The sequence below is a fragment of the Herpailurus yagouaroundi genome, unplaced genomic scaffold (assembly GCF_014898765.1).
Source record: "Herpailurus yagouaroundi ecotype Mexico unplaced genomic scaffold, PumYag 198, whole genome shotgun sequence".
Classification (NCBI taxonomy): Eukaryota; Metazoa; Chordata; class Mammalia; order Carnivora; family Felidae; genus Herpailurus; species Herpailurus yagouaroundi.
In genome coordinates, this window is record NW_024412429.1 from 14,963,933 (window position 1) to 14,984,005 (window position 20,073).

A 20,073-nucleotide genomic window follows, 5' to 3' on the forward strand; every position below is an offset into this window, starting at 1 on the left:
TTTATGAGGAATGCTGAGATAAGATAAAAGCTGAATTTTAGCATAGAAATTTAGGTGATTGATATATAGGTATTTTAAAGAAATGGTTTCTAAAACTTAAGACATCAGTGCATCAGTGTCTACCATTTATAACAAAACTGAGTATCTTCCTCAGACTAATGAACAAAAATACTCTTGAAACCTGAATCTGGTCAAGAATTCATCACAGTCTGTTGGTGACTCAACTTTTTCTTTCTTTTTTTTTTACTTCCAGTATTATTGCTTTTAAAATCTAATTTTTAAAGTACATTGACTTATTTCATATCTTGATCTGAATGTAATGAAATTATTTCATCTTCTCTTTTATTGTTTTCAGACTCCTATAAAATGTGATGATGACTCAGAATTTCACCACCTTACCACTGTGTTTAGCTAGAAGATGGTACCCAGATGCATTTTAGTTTGCTGCTGGGGTCATGTCAACTTTTTTTACATTCTTTTTCAGTGATTAGACCTCCAACCATAATTATGTAGCCAAGACATTTTTCTTACTAAGAAACAAAGGTGGATATACTAGGAAGTCTTATGCTCATGTTTGGCTACATGGAATATACTGAGAGCAACAAGTTTGTTCTTGACATAGCTGATTAGTGTTTGGAATCTAGTATTTGGGTATATATAATAACACCAAAATCGTATATTTTGTATACATTTATTAAACTGTGTTTCCTTGATTTAAATCTTTACATCATACAAGTAACTTTTAACTAATTCTGGTTGTTCTGAGTTTCGATGAAATAATTCAGTTGAAATAATGTATTTATACTAATTTAAAATACTTAGAGGTAGGGTGGATAAAGTGAACAGAAAACTTCTTCCGTTTTCCTCAAGGATATATTTAAAACAGCCATATAGAAGCACCTGGGTGACTCGGTTGGTTATGCGTCAGACCCTTGATTTCAGCTTGGGTCATGATCTCACAGTTTGGTATGTGAGTCTGAGCCCTGTGTTGGGCTCTGTGCTGACAGTGTGGAACCTGGTTGAGATTCTCCCTCTTTCTCGCTCTGTGCCCCTCTGCCGCTCTCTCTCTCTTTCGAAACAAATAAACTTAAAAAAAAGCCCAGCCATATAACAACCATATAATATAATATATTGTAATTAATATAACTAATATAATATATATATATTAATGTCATCTATATTATAGTATACATTATTATGTTATATATTTATTTTTTAGTATTTAATTTTTTTACTGTTTTTATTTATTTTTGAGAGAAAGAGAGAGTCAACACCAGCTGGTAAGGGGCAGAGAGAGACGGAGACACAGAATTCAAAGCAGACTCCAGGCTCTAGGCTGTCAGCACAGAGCCCAACGCGGGGCCCAAACTCACGTACCACAAGATCATGACCTGAGCTAAAGTCGGACGCTCAACCGACTGAGCCACCCAAGCACCCCTGTATTATATATTTATAATATATTATGTATTAAACATGATATATAACTTATATCATATATAATGTTTTATATATTACAAATTCTTTCCTTAAGGATATAATTTAAATAATTGTATTAAAATTATAATAGCTTCTTTTTAAATTGGGAGAGTCTTTATTCTGCTTGTCACCTCTTCCTAAGATTTCTCATTACAACTGCTTTCTTACTTCACTTTCCACCTGTGCATATATGGAAGTCAAGTCTTTCTTTTTTCTAGATGTCTTAAAGTCAGTTACCTTCAGGTGATCTGAGAAGCAGCTGGCCTAAGAAAATGGAGAGTAATAGGTCTATGGAAAACTAGGAAATGTTAAGGCTCACCCCAAAACACTCAAGTTGAAACATTTTCTTAGAACACTGCTAGTGAAAGAAAGCACATTTGGGCCCATGTCCTGCCTACGGGCGGGCCAGTATCTGACGCTCCCTGTTTCTTATTTGCATAAGCTCCTGGCTGGTGCCCTGGAGGAGCTGCTGAGAACAGCATCAAGCATCACCTGCAGGGCAAAGAATCTGACAAGATGGATGGTAATATGGAGGCAGAACTAGACAGTGGTTGCTAGAGTTCTCTGGTTGGAGAAGCAGAAAGGGACCTCCTGTAGGAAAGCCCAGAGGGCAGAAAGGCAGAACCCAGCTTGGCTGGTTGGATTGAGATAGCATGTGAATTAGTGACAAAGCGTTCAGACTGGTGGGACTAAAGCATCTGGACAATTTGGAGAATGTGTGTAATTGACTAGCTCATCGGAGGTGGGACCTCGCCATTTCTTTGAATTATAGGCTCTTTGCAGTGGATGTAGCACAAGCTGTAGGGTGCAGCACAGGTCCTGCCCTTCAGTCTTAGGGCCCCCATTTCCCCAGCTACCCTGAGCGTTGCTTGCTGGAGGTTGACAGCTGAGCCCCTCCCCAGGATGTGTCCTCAGCCCAAGGGATCTGCCCCATCCACGTTATGCTCCCTTCCCCAGGGAAGCCCATATGCAGTGAGTGATCAATGCTTGGGTACAAAGTCCTGGCCCCTTACCTCAACTTAGGATTTCTCTGAAAGAGATCCCAGCTTCAGAGACCTAACTGCATCTCAGTTCAACATCTCCCTCTGCACAATGCTTCTTCCTTCACACCCTTCAAAATGTTTCTGAAAGCACATGCCAAAAAACATCCTGCCGACAAGACTTCTTCTAGAGTGGGTTTCTCTGTTAGCCTGACCTGTGACACATGCTGATACCAAGGCAGATACAAATATAGAGATGGAGAATGAAGAGATGGAAACAGTTGGAGAACTGAAGACAGCAGGTCAAAGTGTCACTGGGGAGAAGTCCTTATAGTTGTAGCTCAGGAAGATGGGGAAGCAAACAGGATTTAGCTCGTAGGTGCTCTATCTGTTGGTTAGATTCTAGCCAATTAGTTGCTCATACGGTGCAGGGGGATAAGGAGTCCCCCTGCACCATAGGAGTTGACAATTGAGTGTCAACTCATTTGCTGAGACAATTTATTTCTGAAAGTGGGTTGTTTAATCTGAGAGTTGGGGATAGTGTTGACTATCTCTAGGGTTTGGTAACAATCATAAGATATAAAATATTCTGGGAACCCCAATGGACAATGTGGATGTGAAAGTAGAGTGAAGGCACAGGCTTTGGGTTGCTGCAGAGCCATGCTTTTCCACTTGGTGTCTGTCTGTGTCACCGTAGGCAAGTTGATGAACCTTGATAACCCCGGGGTTTTGTTTTTGTTTTTAATTTAAGTTCAAGTTAGTTCACATAGCATGTAGTCTTGGCTTCGGGAATAAAACCCAATGATGCATCACTGACATATAATATCGAATGCTCATCCCACAAGTGCCCTCCTTAATGCCCATCACCCATTTAACCCAACCCCCACCATTCTCCTCCCCTCTAGCAACCTTCAGTTTGTTCTCTGTCTCTCTTGTGCTTTGCCTCCCTCTCTATTTGTATCTTATTTTTCCTTGCTATGTTCATCTGTTATGTTTCTCAAATCCACATGAGTGAAATCACTTGATATGTGTCTTTCTCTGACTTATTTCACTTAGCTTATTACCCTCTAGTTGCGTCCACATTGTTGCAGATGGCAAGATTTCATTCTTTTTTCATTGCCGAGTAGTTTTCCATTATTTACATACCACATCTTCTTTATCCATTCATCATCTGATGGACATTTGGGCTCCTTCCATAATTTGGCTATCGTTGATAGCGCTGCTTCTCTTCATAGAGATAGCCCTGGTTTTTTTACATATAAAATCCAAGTAGGGGGATATTTTCTCACAGGGTTGTTGCAAAGTTTAAGTTAGATAATATGGATCATGAAGGTACATAACATCATGACTGCCGCATGATACCTTCTAAACAGATGATAGCTATCGTAACTATTTAAAAAATTAAAAAATGACACATTACTCTACAGATAAGCTTGAACACGTGAGGCAGTTCATTTGTGACACTGGCACTCAGCAGCTGTTGTCTCACACGGAAGCCTCCGCAAATGGCCGAGTGGCCGCAGGTTCTGTGATCCAGTGACTTTTCATTTACGACGAAGGTCACTGCCGTCGCTCCAGTCCTGAAGCAATCACAAATGGCACACCCTCTAGGGCTCTGTTTATGACTGGACACCAAATGCAGGTCTTCTGAGTGGCTCATTGAACGTGTCTACGATCTAGGGTTGGATATGTTTGGGATTGGAATTTCCGACGTCTCCTCCTCAAACTTTGTGATTCAGTCTTATATTTCAGTTTTACTGTTTTTGGCTTTTCTTTTGATAATTTTGCCTCCATTTTAGATTCAGGAACTTCACTGTTAAGATTGTAGCCATCTTTGCTTCTGACGGGGACATGCAGTATAAAATGGAAGATAAGTAAGATTGTGTCCAATTACTGTGTTGTTTGGATATTGATAAAAATAGTGAAGAGAGAGGGGCGCCTGGGTGGCTCAGTCGGTTAAGCGTCCGACTTCAGCTCAGGTCACGATCTCGTGGTCCGCGAGTTCGAGCCCCGCGTCGGGCTCTGTGCTGACAGCTCAGAGCCTGGAGCCTGTTTCAGATTCTGTGTCTCCCTCTCTCTCTGACCCTCCCCCAGTCATGCTCTGTCTCTCTCTGTCTCAAAAATAAATAAAATGTTAAAAAAATAAAATAGTGAAGAGAGAGAAAAGGAAAATTTAGATCCCAAGGTGTGAATGAGAAATAATATTAGCAATATTTTCAAATATAAAATCCCTAAATGTGGGATTGTAATCCTAAACCTGCTTAAGACAAAGGGCAGTATTTTGGTGAGAAAAAAACAAAAACAACTGAATTTTGAAGATCCTAGATAAGAAAAAGTCATATTTATTTGGAAAAACTATATGTGTTTTAAAGCCTAGACTAAATATTGAATGTAAAATATGTGAACGCTGTGATCAACTACTCTCTCCCAGCCCCAAATAAAACACTGTATGTTGATTGGTTGAAATACTAGTATTGAAGTCCAGTTTAATGTTAAAATAGAGTGGTTGTACAAAGAAGGTATTTTAAGACATTTTCCGGTACCTGCTTTCCTTCTGCTACTCTTGTGTTGCTAAGTACTTAAACCAGGAAAAGATTTCAAAGTTGGGGTAGTTTTCTTGCAAAGTCAGGAGTTGGGCCACTTTTTACAATTAGGGAGCTACACATGACAGGTTCGTCCAGGGTCAGCTTAAAACTTTTCCAAAGACTTCTGTGCTAACTGGAAGTAATCCTTCATCAAGGAGATCAGCTGTCCTCTGACTTTTATTTCTTATGTGACTTTTATTTGTAATTTATTAGAAAAAAATTTAGATGTAGAAGCAGCATGTTCCCCTGAGCTCCAATGTGAGCAAACAGTAGGGGTTGGCTTTCACTTTCTCTACGCTCAGGTTGCCTTTAATTTCGTAACTGCGGTCTTTTTTTTTTTTTTTTTTTTTTTTTTTATCTGCTCACATCTTCCATGTCACTGTTTGTTGTTACTTTCTGCTGCACGTACAGAACCTGCACCATCCTTCCTTCTGATTCCTGTTCTCCCTACTGCAGTAGGAGGGGCCACACCATACTCTCCGATGGCATGCAGAGCTGGTCAGAGCAGGATGCTAGCTCACAGGAAGGGCGCAATGGTATTCATTAAATAAATGAATCAAACAATCAGCAAATAAATCTAGTGATAATTAGGTTAGACTAGGACACAGACTATCTAATTTCTGGCCATAGTTCTACAGATCTGTAGCCTTTATTCCAATTTATAGATTACTGGTATTTTTCTTAATTCTCACCATGCTTCATTTCCTCATTTACATCTCCGCTTAAAATACCTCCTGTGCCTACTAGGCCTGGTTCCTTGTGTGAATGGGATGAGAAGTAAACACGAAAACATGAGTAAATCCAACTGTTTTAAGGATATAAGGTATTTTCATTAATTCACAGGTTATCATTTTCTTATCATTAAAAAAAAATTTTTTTAATGTCTGTTTTTGAGAGAGAGAGATAGAGTGCAAGCAGGGGAGGGGCAGAGAGAGAGAGGGAGACACAGAATCCAAAGCAGGCTCCAGGCTCTGAGCTGTCAGCACAGAACCCGATGCAGGGCTCGAACTCATGAGAGGTGAGATCAGGACCTGAGGTAAAGTTGGGATGCTTAACCAACGGAGTCACCCAGGCACTCCTCTTATCAGTGTTTATATCCACCAATCATGGATATAAAAAAAGTGCCAGAAAACAGTGGATATAGTGACAGAAAAAAACACAAAAGCTCTGTTGAAACTATTCAAATGTATTGTCTCTATTTAGAACTAGAAGATGTTGGAGGAGGCCCCTGGTATGAACTGCCATAGTGAACTCTCATTATATTTATCACTTTTCTTTATTATTGATTATAATCCTCTGCAGGACACATCTTTATCATTGTACTTCCGTATCATACACACAACCCTTTATGCAAATGTCTAAGCTTTGTTTTCCTAGTCATAATCTTTTGAATTTGGGGAATATAATATGTTGGGAATACCCCATGTTATGTATCACCTTCAATCAGAGCACCTTGGAGTCAGAGGCATTAATATTTCTGCAGAGAAAACTGTTACTTTTAACATTGGGTGGGATAAAGATTATAAATAGCCTCTTCTCAATTCAGGGGAGGTATGTCTTTTTTCTCCCCACCAAATGATTTTACTAAAAATTTATGAAATTGAGGCCTAAAGGTTCAAGGCTGATATATCTGTTACATCCTCTCTCCCATATCTCCATCCACATGTGATTAAAATTCTTCCTGGAAAGAAAGCATTTTCCCCGTTATTGTATTGGGAGAGACTGTGGATAACAGCCTGGCACATTAGCTGATCTATGTGTCCTTAGAAACCCAGCCATATTCAAGTACCCTGCCCCAAACAAATACATTAAAATTCTCTAAATTTTTAAATATTTTTTTTTTATATTTGGCTGAGTGACATGCTATATACTTTTCCTGGTCTGACAGTGATAAAATGTTTATAATGAACGTTAAATGTTAAAATGTTATAATCTTATAAATAAAAGGTTTAATGGTTAAAATTAAAATGCGATAATGAATGGTTCAGGCTATATTTTTAACTAACCAACTAAAGCCAATCAACTATTTTTGTTTTATTTTTTTAGAGTTCTGAAAAAAGTTTTTTTAAAGGGTTAGAATATAGTAAAATAAACCAATACAATTTTAGGATATATATATATATATATATATACCCTCTACCCACCCCACCCCCACCCATTCTGCACCACATAAGACATGAATTTCCAGATTTGAATGACACTGTACTTTGCCACTTCTTAAATAGATATATCTCAGTGTAAAGGATTTCAGCTTAAATAAATATATAAACTGTGGGAATAACCCAATATGATAAGGACTTTTTGGAGTAGTTAATTGAACAATCATAATTCATTAAAAAAAAAATATATATATATATGTATATATATATATTCACTTAAAACACACACACACACACACACACACACACACACACACACACACACACACATCTTCAAATATTCATACCAGTTTATTGCCATTGTCATCCATAGATGAAAAGGGCATAGTTTAGGTCACTGATTCTCAACTGAGGTGATTTTCCCCCCTTAAAATAATTGGCAATGTCTGGAGACATTTTTAATTATCACAATTTGTTAGGGGGGAGTGGGGTGCCATAGGCATCTAATGGGTAGATGCTGGGGATCCTAACCATCTTATAATGTAGAGCACAGCCTCTCATGGCAAAGTTTGATCTTGCTTTTCAAAATGTCAGTAATGCTGAGGGATGAGAAACTCTCACTTAAGAGCTGAAATAATAATTTTTTTTCTCATCCTTTGTGCCTTAGATTCATAGTGAGATAGTACTAAATTACATAGAAGTAACTTTAATGAAACAGGGCTTTCAGAATCTGGTTATTGGTTTTACATAAAAGGAATACAATTCCAATTCCAAAAATCTTAAGAGCAATATGTCTTTCTTGACATTTGCTTTACAAAAATTGAAGCAATGATGAGAGCATTCAACAGAGGCAAAATGCCCTAAAAATTCTCTTTACTCCTCTTTTTCCTTAAGCCCACTCTTCTGGTAGCTGTTTATCTTCTCCTCTCCTTTCCTTCTGTGTGTCCCTGGTTAATCCATGCTTAATCATGCGGAGAATAACTTTGCACGTCTTGTTCTTTGCCACTTTTTTCTCTTTTACTTATCTGATAAGAACATCAAAGGCCCGGGAAGTGGACCCAACCAAGCAAGCCTAGAAACCTGTTGTAGAAGACAGAGTGACCCGGGGAGAAAAAGGAGGATTACTTGTGTGTCTATCATACAAGTAAATGCCTTTGTTTCAGTTAGCTATTGCTGTGTAACAAATCACTCCAAACTTAAAATAATCATAATTCATTTTTCATAATCTGTGGGTTGTCACACTAGTTCACAGTTAAACATGGATGGTTTCCTAAGGACCATCTTACATATACTTAAGACAACGTGCCGGGCAGTGATTTAGTCTCTTGGGATATAATGATGGGGAAAGTACTTTCTTGACATGAAGAATGTCTGGGTGTGGGAGAGAGGAGGTGACAGATGCATCAACCTTGAATCTTTTGGTCTCAGTTTGCTGGCTTCATTTGGGATGAGTGTTCATCTGCAGGGTTGGCTGAACTAGCTCCAAGATGACCTCACCCATGTGTCTGGAAGTTGGTTCCGGCTATACGATAGGGCATCTCAGTTCTTCTCCACATGGAATCTTGTCCTCCAATATAGACTTCTTTCCTTACATGGTGGTTTTAAGGCAGAAATCCAAGATAGCTAAAACAAACGGCAAGACTTCTTAGGCCTAGAATCAGATGAAGAAAGTCATTTTTGCTGTGTTATTGATCAAAGCAAGGTCAATACAAGATCAGATTCAAGGAGGAGGAAGTCAATTCAACCCCTTGATGAGAGGAAAGACAAAGTCACCTTGTAAAAGAGGATGCATATTGGAACCAGAGGATTTTGTGGTCATAATTTAAAATCTGTCCTCTGGTCACTATTATTTATATTCTTTCCACACATTAGAATACATTCACCTCCTCTCAAGGCCTCGGAAATCTCATCCAATGATGTCAACAAACTTCAAATCCAGTGTCATGTGATCTGCATCTTGTCATTTGTCTGCATACAAATGAGGCTCCTCAGGTATAATTCTTCTAAATCCCCAGGCCTATGAACTAAAAAGAGAAGCGACTGCACCCATTCATCCAAAATGCAATGATGAGAGAGGAGCCAGGGCCATTGCAGTAGATGCCTCTGTTCAAAGAAGGGAAGAAGGGAAAAGAGATAACAGTCGTGGTCTGAAATAATTCTGAAATCCAGCCAGGCACGTGTGGCTAGTCCCTTTAATCCAGGGGCCAGTGACATTCCCTGTCTTTTTGATAAGAAGTGGTTCATGTTTATGGATGATTGCCTTCTTTTTAAAGAAAAAAAATTTTTAATTTAATTTTTTTTTTAGAGAGTAAGAGTATGAGTGGGGTAGAGGGGAGAGGAAGAGAGAGAAAATCTCAAGCAGGCTACATGCTTAGCATGGAGCCTGAGGTGGGGCTCGATCCCATGACCTTGAGATCATGATTCGAGCCAAAATCAAGAGTCAGATGCTCAACTTACTGGGCCACCCAGGAGCCCCTGGCTGACTGTCTTCTTAGCCTTCTTCCTCATCATATTAAGTGTGGTTCCAAAGTCTTGTCTTCATTTTGAACTGTCCTGTCCCTTTAGTACAAGGTGGTGGTGTTTTTGCTTAGCAGATTTGTTGACTTCCTAAAAATCTGCTTGGAGTCATTCTGTGCCACTCAAACCCCAAATTTAAAACAGTTTTTGGACCATAGGTAAAGGCTCTGTGGTCAGTGCCCTCAAGCTTCTTAGAAGCTGGTTTATCTAGTTGAGAAGGTCATGTAGGCACTACCTTAAATCTTTCTGGGTTCTTAACAATGCAGCTTCCGAGTGTCTGCCTCTTGATTTCAGCTCATGTCATGATCTCACTTTTCATGGGTTCGAGCCCCATGTAGGTGCGGAGGCTGCCTAGGATTCTCTCTCTCCCTCTCTGTCTCTGCCTCTCCCCAGCTGTGCACTCAAACTCTTTCTCTCTCAAAATAAAGGTCAAGAAAAACAAAAACAAACCAACAATGGGTCTTACAGTCACGCTTTTGACTTATTGTTATCCTAAAACCCTGTTTTACTTTGCAAATATTTTTCCAGGAAAGACTGGGAATGTCATACTTTCTAATCCAATGCAAATGAAAAAGGGCCTTCTTTACTTCATCTCTCTCTCTCTCTCTCTTCCAGTATCTCAGAAGAAGCCAGTTGATACTGTCAGCTTTCTGCAAGGAAATCTCTCTAGTCGAATGCACAAGTTCAAGTTACTGCAGATGACAGAGTAGACAGTACATAAAATACATGTGGCTCTTCTGATCTCTGAGAGCAGAGTCTGCTGTCCTTTTCAGCGTCTGCTAATAGTTTCTTTCCAGCCTCCTCCCCACCTGGTCCCAAGGCTAACACCACATGTTTCAGATCTTTGTTAGAGCAGCACTAGATTCCCAGTAGCAGTTTCTGTTTCACTTAGTCTTTGCTAAACCACCACCAAAACTTAATGGCTTAAAGTAGTAACACATTATGGTTTCTCATGTTCCTGTGGGTGGGCTGGGTGTTTCCTGCGCTGACTATGCCTGAGCTCATTTATAGAAATGCATTCTGCTGGAGCATTAGCAAGGCTGGTAGGTCCACTGACTTGGATGGCTGCTAATGGTGCTAGCTTGCACTTGGGGTGCCTCGGTTCTCCTCAACATGACTTTTTCCCTCTAGGGTGCTACGGCAGCTTCCTTGTGTGGTGGTCTCAGGGCAGAGCTCTCTATGAGCCAAAATGGAGCCTTTTCAAGGCCCAGCCTCAGAAGTCCTATAAAATCATGTCAGCCATGTTATTTGGTCAAAGCAAGTCTCAAGGCCCATCTAGACTCAGGGGGTGTGGCATCCACTTTGTGTCCACAGGAGGAACAGCAAAATCACATTGCAAATGCTGTGATAATCCAAATGAGAGGAATTTGTGTAGGTATTTTGTAATCAGCCATAGCCTGATTTTGTAAAATTTTTTTTCATTTATCCGTTTAATTTACCAATCTAAACATTGGATAATTATAAACGTTATTTCATTATGTTGAAATAGTCAACATAACTTGGACCCTACCCCTGTATAACAAAGTTAGTGATGATTTTAGTAACTGTAGATATACAACTGGGATCATATGATTCTGATCCCCAAACCAGTAATTTGGTTTTGACCATCTCATTGTGGCTGTTATTTAGTTAATAATGGTTACATTGTTACTCTATGCTTTTGTTGTTTTTCTGTCTGTAGCCATGTCATCTTGTTGTGCAAAAAGTCCAATCTACTTTCTACTTTAAAATTTCTTTCCAACTTTTTACTGAGGTAAATTCTTCTGCAGAAGAATTCTTCTGCAGAAATAATGAAAAACTTTATTAGGTATAATTAGGAAATTATAATTTAAAATTTTTGTTTTAAATTGGCATTTATATTTTCAGGTAATGAAAATCTGTAAGATGTTTATTTAAGTCATCATTGTCATTCATGCACCTAAAGAATAGAATGACAATCTGCAAAACACAAACAAGTTAATCATAGCCTATTGCAAGTTATCAATGTATCAATATATGATACATTAATATTTTTGTCAAAGATTGCAGTTTCAGACCTGACAACTTTATCTACTTATTTAAGCAGTTTTTCTTGTTGGTGTTTTCTTTTTTTTTAATTTTTCTTTAACATTTATTTATTTTTGAGAGACAGAGAGACAGAGCACAAGTGGGAGAGGGGCAGAGAGAGAGGGAGACACAGAATCTGAAGGAGGCTCCAGACTCTGAGCTGTCAGCACAGAGCTGGATGTGAGGCTGAACCCACGAACTATGAGATCATGACCTCAGCCGAAATCGGGCACTTAACTGAGCCACCCAGGCACCCCTTTTGTTGGTAATTTTATATTAAGATGATATTAAGGATAAATATACCCAGGAATTCACTATTTTGATCTTTATGATTGATCATGACTGATGAAAATAAACATCGTTATGTGAGTACCCATTTATGAAATACTCTCTCTCTCAGAAATAAGTTCTTATGGAAGATTTGTTACATACAAAGAACATGCTGAGGTTGTTGGAGGGGAGGTAGGTGTGGGGGGTTGGTGATGGTCGTTAAGGAGGGCACTTGATGGGATGAGCACTGGGTACTACTCCCGAAACCAACCCTACACTCTATGTTAACTAATTTGAATTTAAATACATTAAAAAATATATTTGTTAAATACATTGAAATATGCCAATTTCAATTACGTTTAGTATTTTTATTTTTTAATTTTTAGTATTTTTAAAGTCACCATCTTATTAGAAGGACATTGGCATATATTTTAACTTTTTAAAATTTAAGTAATGCTATTTAAAAGCTAATGACCATGGACCTCTGTCTCACAGTTTTACATATTATGTATGGTAAATTCATTATATGTGGACTATATTTAATAAAAATACAACTAACATGTTTATAGGCAGCAACATTTTCATGATTGATTGCAAAGGCTCCACATAATCTAGGCCACTTTTTACTGTGGTCTCTTTGCTTGCACATACATGTGTAAGTCACTTGGGACAAACTACAGTTGTGCAAAATCAGCAAGTCACTGTTACTATGACTTACGACTCACCAGGAGGAAAACCGTTGACTATAGTCAGGTGTGATAGTTTGTTAATGGTCAGATTTAATCACTGTTGCCAAATTGGGCCTCATTTCTGCATGTGTCATGATCTTATCCTGAAATGGCAAAATACTTAAGAAATATATAACAGGATAAAGAAATATAGAAATTGAATGTCAGATCCTGTTCCCTTTATCTTTCACTTGTTTCTAGAGAGCGAAAGTGCCTTGGAATGTCAGGATTATTTCTTATAACATCACCAGGGCCATGTTTGTATAATAGCCTTCCTACAGAGACCTCTCTTAAGACCTAGAAGCTTCCAACTCCTTAGGTCTCTCAGACCAACTGCCTTTGAAACAGAACCAGTGATGGAAACCTCCAAGGTGAAGGACTTAGTTTTCATACCCACTGGTTTGGTTTGTTTTTGTTTTTGTTTTTGTTTTCTTTTTACCTCACACAGTCTGGCCTTTAGGAAGGAATCAAGGTTCAAATTTAGAGAGGAGGAGAATTGGAGCTACTTCTGCCCAGTCATACATGGATCAAAACTTGGCCTTAAGTGGGAGGCTGTTACGGGTTCCTATCTGTGGGGCACCCACCTCCTACTCTTTCTGGCTTCTGAAGCCTCACCTCGCTTTTGAGCTGACACCACCATCTTCTCTAGGCATTTCGTGATGCATTTGCAATGCACCAGAATCCTCAGAATTCTCTCTCTGGAGCCTGCTACTTCTCTTTCCTTCCTTGGTTAGTGGCATCATTATCCAGTTGCGCATGATAAAAAAAATACAGACGGCACCCTTAGCTCCTGTCCATTTCCAATTGTTGCCTTGCAGCCATCTCACTTACCTTGTTCATCCCTGTTAAAAGAATTCATCACTTTTAACATGCGTTCTGCTAGTATAATCCTAAATATCCTCCCTGCTTCCAGCCTCTTCTTCCTCCAAGTAAGCTTCTACACTGCCACTGGAGTATATATTTCTGTGTCTCAGGTCTCATACGATCATGTCTTTGTCCTGTCCAAAACCGTTCGTGGCTTCCCATTGTTCAGAAGATGGAGACCAAACTCCGTGGCAAGTGATTCTCAAAGGCTTTAAGAACCTGATTGTTAGCTGTTTTCTAGGCTCACTTCCTTCTTTATCCTTCTCAAACCCTCTCTGCATTGTAAGTCAGCTGTAACAGATTTTTACTGTCGCTTTAATACATCATGCCATGTTTTTAAGAGACTGCCGCTTTCTCCTAAAAAGCTCTCTACCTGCAAATTTCTACTTACCTGCTGATGTTCTATGTAACGACACCTCCTTTTTTAGCTTCTCTGACTCTTCCAGCCTGTGCCATTACCCTGTAAGGGAACTAGCTACTCCTGTATTTATGTTCCCTCAACATTTTATATGTTCCTCCATTATAGTAGCTGACACATTGCTTTGAGCTATTATTTCCATATTTGTCTTTTCCATTTATTACTAGTTCCTTAGAATAGGGCCTGTTTCTTAGTCTCTAGCACTTCCTTAACAAATGCATCCATTCATTTCTTTAGTAATGAAATCATCTACTATGCAATAATGAAGAAGACGGTGATGGATAAGTCAGATGTGGTCCGTGCCATATAATCTGAAACTTAGATTCTAGTGGTGGAAACGAATAGGTACCCAAAAGATGATGGTACCAATACTGATTTAGATGAGCACCAATACTGATAACAGCACCAATACTGATTTAGATGAGATATTCAGGAAATAAAATCCACAGCCATTCCTTATGAGTTTGTTGGGTGGGGATGAGGATAAGTAAAGACCCAAGGAGGACCTCACACTGACTGGTTTAAGAACTAGGTGGATTTTAGTTTGTATTAATAGATATTAAGGAATAAAACTCTAAAAAAATTTTTTTTTAGATTTATTTATTTTTAAGAGAGAGAGACAGAGTGAAAGTGGGGGAGGGGCAGAGAGAGAGAGGGAGACACAATCCGAAGCCGGCTTCAGGCTCTGAACTCTCAGCACAGAGCCCAACATGGGGCTTGAACTCATGAACCGTGAGATTATCACCTGAACTGAAGTCAGCCGCTCAACCGACTGAGCCACCCAGGTGCCCCAGGGAATAGAACTTGTAAACAGGATTAACTTCTTGATCTCTGTGATTCCTAGAACTGGAGAACTGAGTTTACATGTGTGACATAGACAGAGTTCTCAGCATTTACAACTAGTATACATGTTCACCTAAATGTCTTAACGCATTACTCTTTTTACAGTTTTGTTGGAAATATTTAGCATGCATACATATGAACACTTGGTAAGACCGTATCATGTTGTTCTAAAAAGCAGAAGATAGAAAAATCACTATAAGATTAACAATTAAATACATTTAAATAATACTCTATTAAATATAACTACTTATACACAGGAAGAACTATAAACCAATATTGTAGAGATTAGTTCAGTGCATCATCAACAGCTTTATAAAGAAGTGTTATTGTTCATAATGCTGTTTTAATGCAGTGTGGTAGACATTCACTTCATATTTCATAATACTTCCACAATTTAAACATTTTATGCTGTTGTTATCAGATTTAACTAGAAAATCCTGGACTAAATTATTTAGATTTTTATATCAAAAATGAGTATTTGCTGACATGATGAAGTTTTAGGAATTTTTCTTTATTTGGGGAATATCGTAAGTAAAATCAGAAAACATTTACTTAGAATTCAGTTGGCTGTGTCTGAAAATATAAAAAGTAGATTGCTAGAACCCAGTAAACTGCTTTTGCAGCTGTAATATAAAAGGAAACATGTAAAGAATTTGACACTTACATATATACAATGAATGCTACAAAAAAAAAAAACAACAACCATAATTTGGGCTTTCTAAAAAAAGACCTTTTTTGCCAAAGTCTAAATATAAACTCAGAGATTTACCATCAGATGAAAGTAGCACAATAGCAGTATTGTTTCTTTAAAGGTGAGAGTAGTAAAAATATAACAACTTAAAATCAGGAAGTAATATCAATAGTTTATTACATAAATTTCTAACTCATACACTAACACTGTGCTCATTTAAGATTTTAAAACACTGACATCTTGTAACATTAATAAAATTGTGTGCAATCTCAAATTGAGTTTAAAAATTTATATACACTGTAACTGTAGTCTATTTTAAACCTAGAATTGGATTTTATATATTATGGATAAAGTCCTGAATTCTATCAAATCTGGTTTGATTAATTAAGATTATTCTGCTGCTGCATGACTTTATTCATAGAAGCTAAAGATTTTAAGGTCAAACTCAAATTGATTTAACTATGAATTTATCATTTTAATCTGATGAATATTTGATATGACTAATATGGTAATTCCCATGCTATCCTTGGGCAGTAGTATGATGGTGTAAGAACCTGACTGTGGAGACTAAAGCTTGGCTCTGCCTCTGGGTGGCTTTGGTAAAAATGCTTAACATCTACGTGCCTTGGTTTTCTTGTAAAATGGCATTTATAACAGTTCTTGGTTGAAGACTTGTTACAAGAAGTAAATGAGTTAATATGGACGTATTACATATGGTATGTAATAATTTATTATTAAATAATTAAAATATAATGGGATCATTAGAGAGAGAGGAAATATCAGTGCCTGGGTACACATGACACTAATACAATACTGTGTGTTAATTATACTGGAATTAAAATAAAAAAAAAAAAAAAGAGAGAATACTTCTGAAGAATAAACAATACCGTGACTTTGCCAAGAATATTTCTTAGGGAAAGGAAATGTTAATAATTTTGATGAAAGGATGATTACATATATGTAGATTCATCCAGAGTATTTCCTTGCTGAGTCATTGCAAACCGACCAATTAATAATTACTTTGATTCACTGGGGAAGTTACACTACTAGAAATAATTAAAAGCATTTGGAACCAGAAGATGAATTTGCATTATCACTTCCCATACTGCGTATAAGAAGATGTTAAGGGGGCGCCTGGGTGGCTCAGTCGGTTGAACGTCCGACTTCGGCTCAGGTCACGATCTCGCGGTCCATGAGTTCGAGCCCCACGTCGGGCTCTGGGCTGACGGCTCAGAGCCTGGAGCCTGCTTCCGATTCTGTGTCTCCCTCTCTCTCTGACCCTACCCCACTCATGCTCTGTCTCGCTCTGTCTCAAAAATAAATAAACGTTAAAAAAAATTAAAAAAAAAAGGTGTTAAGACATTATGACTTATATTATCTTAGAGCACAGAATTTATATATTTTAGGTGACAACAAGCTGCTTTGGTGCTAATTGTTTCACTTAGCATTTGCCAAATCTATCACATTTTTGATAAAATAAATTATTTTTCATTTGTTTCCTTTATACCCTTCCTTGGTCAAAAGTAAATACATGTTGAAGTGATATTTTTAAAATTTGAACTAAAGCATGTCAGTTTAGTATTTTAAAACTTACTTTCTATAGTTTCCAGTAAATTCTGTTTTTTGCTCTATGTTTAGTTGTCACCTAATCCTTAATATAATAGGCCATTCATATCATGAAAGACCTAAAAATAAATATTTTTGTCAGAGTCAGATGTATCAGATACTCAAATGAAGACATGTAATACAAAAAATAATAAAGCAAATAAAATTATTAGAATTAAGCTTTCAGCAAAGTTTGACAGGACCTTGTCAGGGAGTGATACAGTTAATTCCATTACATTTTTCTTTTTCTGAGAACTCAGAGTGACTGTATTTCCAGTTTGTTTTGTAGTTAAATTTGAGATTTTATCTGGGTTTTCCAAAAAGATATGGACAGAAATATTTTTATTTTTTAATGTTTATTTATTTTTGAAAAAGAGATAGAATGCAAGCAGGGGAGGGACAGAGAGAGAGGGAGACACAGAATCGGAAGCAGGCTCCAGGCTCCTAGCTGTCAGCACAGAGCCTGATGTGGGGCTTGAACTCATGAACCATGAGATCATGACCTGTGCTAAAGTTGGATGCTTAACCCACTGAGCCACCTGGTGCCCCTGGACAGAAATCTCTCATCTTCTTTCAAACTCAGCCTTTTAAACATCCCATATAATTCTTAAGTTCTTTGCAGAAAGAAAGAAAGAAAGAAAGAAAGAAAGAAAGAAAGAAAGGAAAAAGGAAGGAAGGAAGGAAAGAAGGAAGGAAGGAAGGAAGGGAGGGAGGGAGGAAGAAAATAAATATCAGTGCCTGGTACAGAAAAAGTATATGTATTATTATTTGTTTTTGTATGTACTTGAAAGTTTTAGAAGTGCATGCCTAAAGTACATTGAAGATAATGGTATTCTGCAAGTTCTTCGGATATATTCAAAATTTCTCCAAATTAAAATGTTACTAATTTTCTTCATTCCTTCATTGCACAGTATTTTTTTCTCATGTTTGTAGGCATTGGGAACAAAGTTACTGTCCTCATGGGGCTTATATTCCCATAGGCAGTCAGATGTTCTCACTTGAAGCCCAGAAGAGGTCAGCTCCAGGGATGTGGATCTGGGCACACCAGCCCTCAAAGGGCAAGGAATTGAAATGATGTCTTGTTCAACTGTGTTCCTCCCAACATCTGGTCTAGTGTTTTATAAACAGTTGACACTCGGTAGATGTTGTTGGAATGAATAGAATTCACCTTTTCTTAAAAGGGGTTAAACTGGCCCCTCCCTCTCTGGCCTTCCTATCTTTATGCCTCTAATTAAAACCTTCTTGGACCCTACTTCTTTTTGCATCTGATGTAAATTTTCTCTTGGTTCATAAGAAATTACCACAAACTTAGCATTTTAAAACACTTTTCTTTTATCATACTCAAAATTGGTAAGTCAGGAGGCCATGCACAGCTTGGATGTGTTCTCTGCTCAGAGTCCCGCAAGTCGGCCATCAAGCGGACAAGTCTGCCATGTCAGCTAGGTTGCATTTTTATCCAGAGGCTGAAATAGGGAAGAATGCACCTTTGAACTCATTCGGGTTGTTAGCAGAATTCGTTTCCTTGTGGCTGTGTGACTGAGGTCCCAGCTGCTTGCTGATTTTGGCTGGAGACCACCCTTCCCTAAAGGCAGCCTGCCCTTCCCTGTCACACGGCCCCCTCCATGGTCAGTTTACAACATGGCTATTTGCTTCCTCCAAGCCAAAAGGAGAATCACTCCAGTTGGCCAGGATGGAATCTAATACAGAGTCACATGTCTATAGGTGTGACGGCCCGTTGCCTTTGCCATATTCTATTGGTTAGAAACAAGTCACATGTACTGCCTGTAGTCTGCCTACACAAGGGTGTGAACTCCAAGGGGTGGGATCTTTGAGGGTCACCACAAGAGTGTTCACCACACTCCCCAGATGGTTAAGTCCCTGTAATGCCTCACATACACAGCTCTATCTTATGACATTACTGTAGAACCCTCGACTATGCACCTGCCCTTGCTTGCTGTCTCCACTTCTAGGTATTTCATGGTGGGGACAATGCCCTGTTGTTTTCTCTCTATCTCTTTGCACCTAACATAAAACTTGGCATTTGGTTGGTCTCAGTGAACTTTTTCAGACAGCTTTATTGGGGTATAATTGTATAGTGAACTGTCAATAAGTGAATGAAGGTTAACATGGGGCTAACATATTGAAAATTTTGAAGCATTTGCTAATAATGTTTAAAGGAATAGTCTAGGGGCGCTTGGGTGGCTTACTTGGTTGAGCGTTTGACTTCAGCTCAGGTCATGATGTCACGGTTTGTGAGTTTGAGCCCCATATTGGGCTCTGTGCTGACAGCTTAGAGCCTGGGGACTGCTTCGGTGTCTCCCTGCCTCTCTGCCCCTCCCCCACGTGTACTCTGTGTCTCTCCCTCGCAAAAATAAATAAAAATTAAAAAAAAAATTTTTATGTAAATCAGAAATAGTCTACTTGGAGTTGTACTGTCCCTTCCTTCAAGACAAGAATTGGCAAAATGGGTTAGAAAACAAAATAATATGATTATTTCTAGAGTTTGTAACTGAATGTTTTTTAGGATATGACTTCACGGTATACTGTGTTACCTAACTAGATTTATTTTTTTTCTTCTAGATGAGCAAGAGATAGTACAAAAACGTACTTTCACGAAATGGATCAACTCGCATCTGACCAAGGTAAAGGAAATTACCCAGAGTTCTATGTTTACTTGGTTGGAGCTGATAAATCACTGAATGCCAAGTGTAATAAAGGAATACTCTTAATGCTCTTGTCACTGATACTGATCAATGATATCAGCAGTTCTGTCAGCTTAACCGTTGCCTACATGTGGCATTTGCTAACATTGCCTCTGAGAAGAAATGAATGGGCAGCTAGAGTCATGAGGTCAGTTCTTCATGTCAATGCTATGAATTCTGATGAAATGTTTTGTTCAGTTATTTCTTCTGTAATAATGTGTATGTCATATGAAAAGGAGAATTTGTGAG

General features: G+C 38.3%; 1 protein-coding gene across 16 annotated transcripts in view; it reads left to right on the forward strand.

Annotated features, from left to right (window-relative positions):
* Nucleotides 1–20,073, forward strand: part of SYNE1 (spectrin repeat containing nuclear envelope protein 1) — a 480,816-nt gene that overhangs the window by 63,091 nt on the left and 397,652 nt on the right. For all 16 annotated transcript variants that reach the window (XR_005782621.1, XM_040448857.1, XM_040448858.1 and 13 more), the window contains one exon: nt 19,703–19,764. Coding sequence is in view for 15 of the 16 variants with exons in the window: in XM_040448857.1 (XP_040304791.1) it covers nt 19,703–19,764 (62 nt within the window). In the remaining variant the exon portion in view is untranslated. The remainder of the gene's footprint in view (nt 1–19,702; nt 19,765–20,073) is intronic.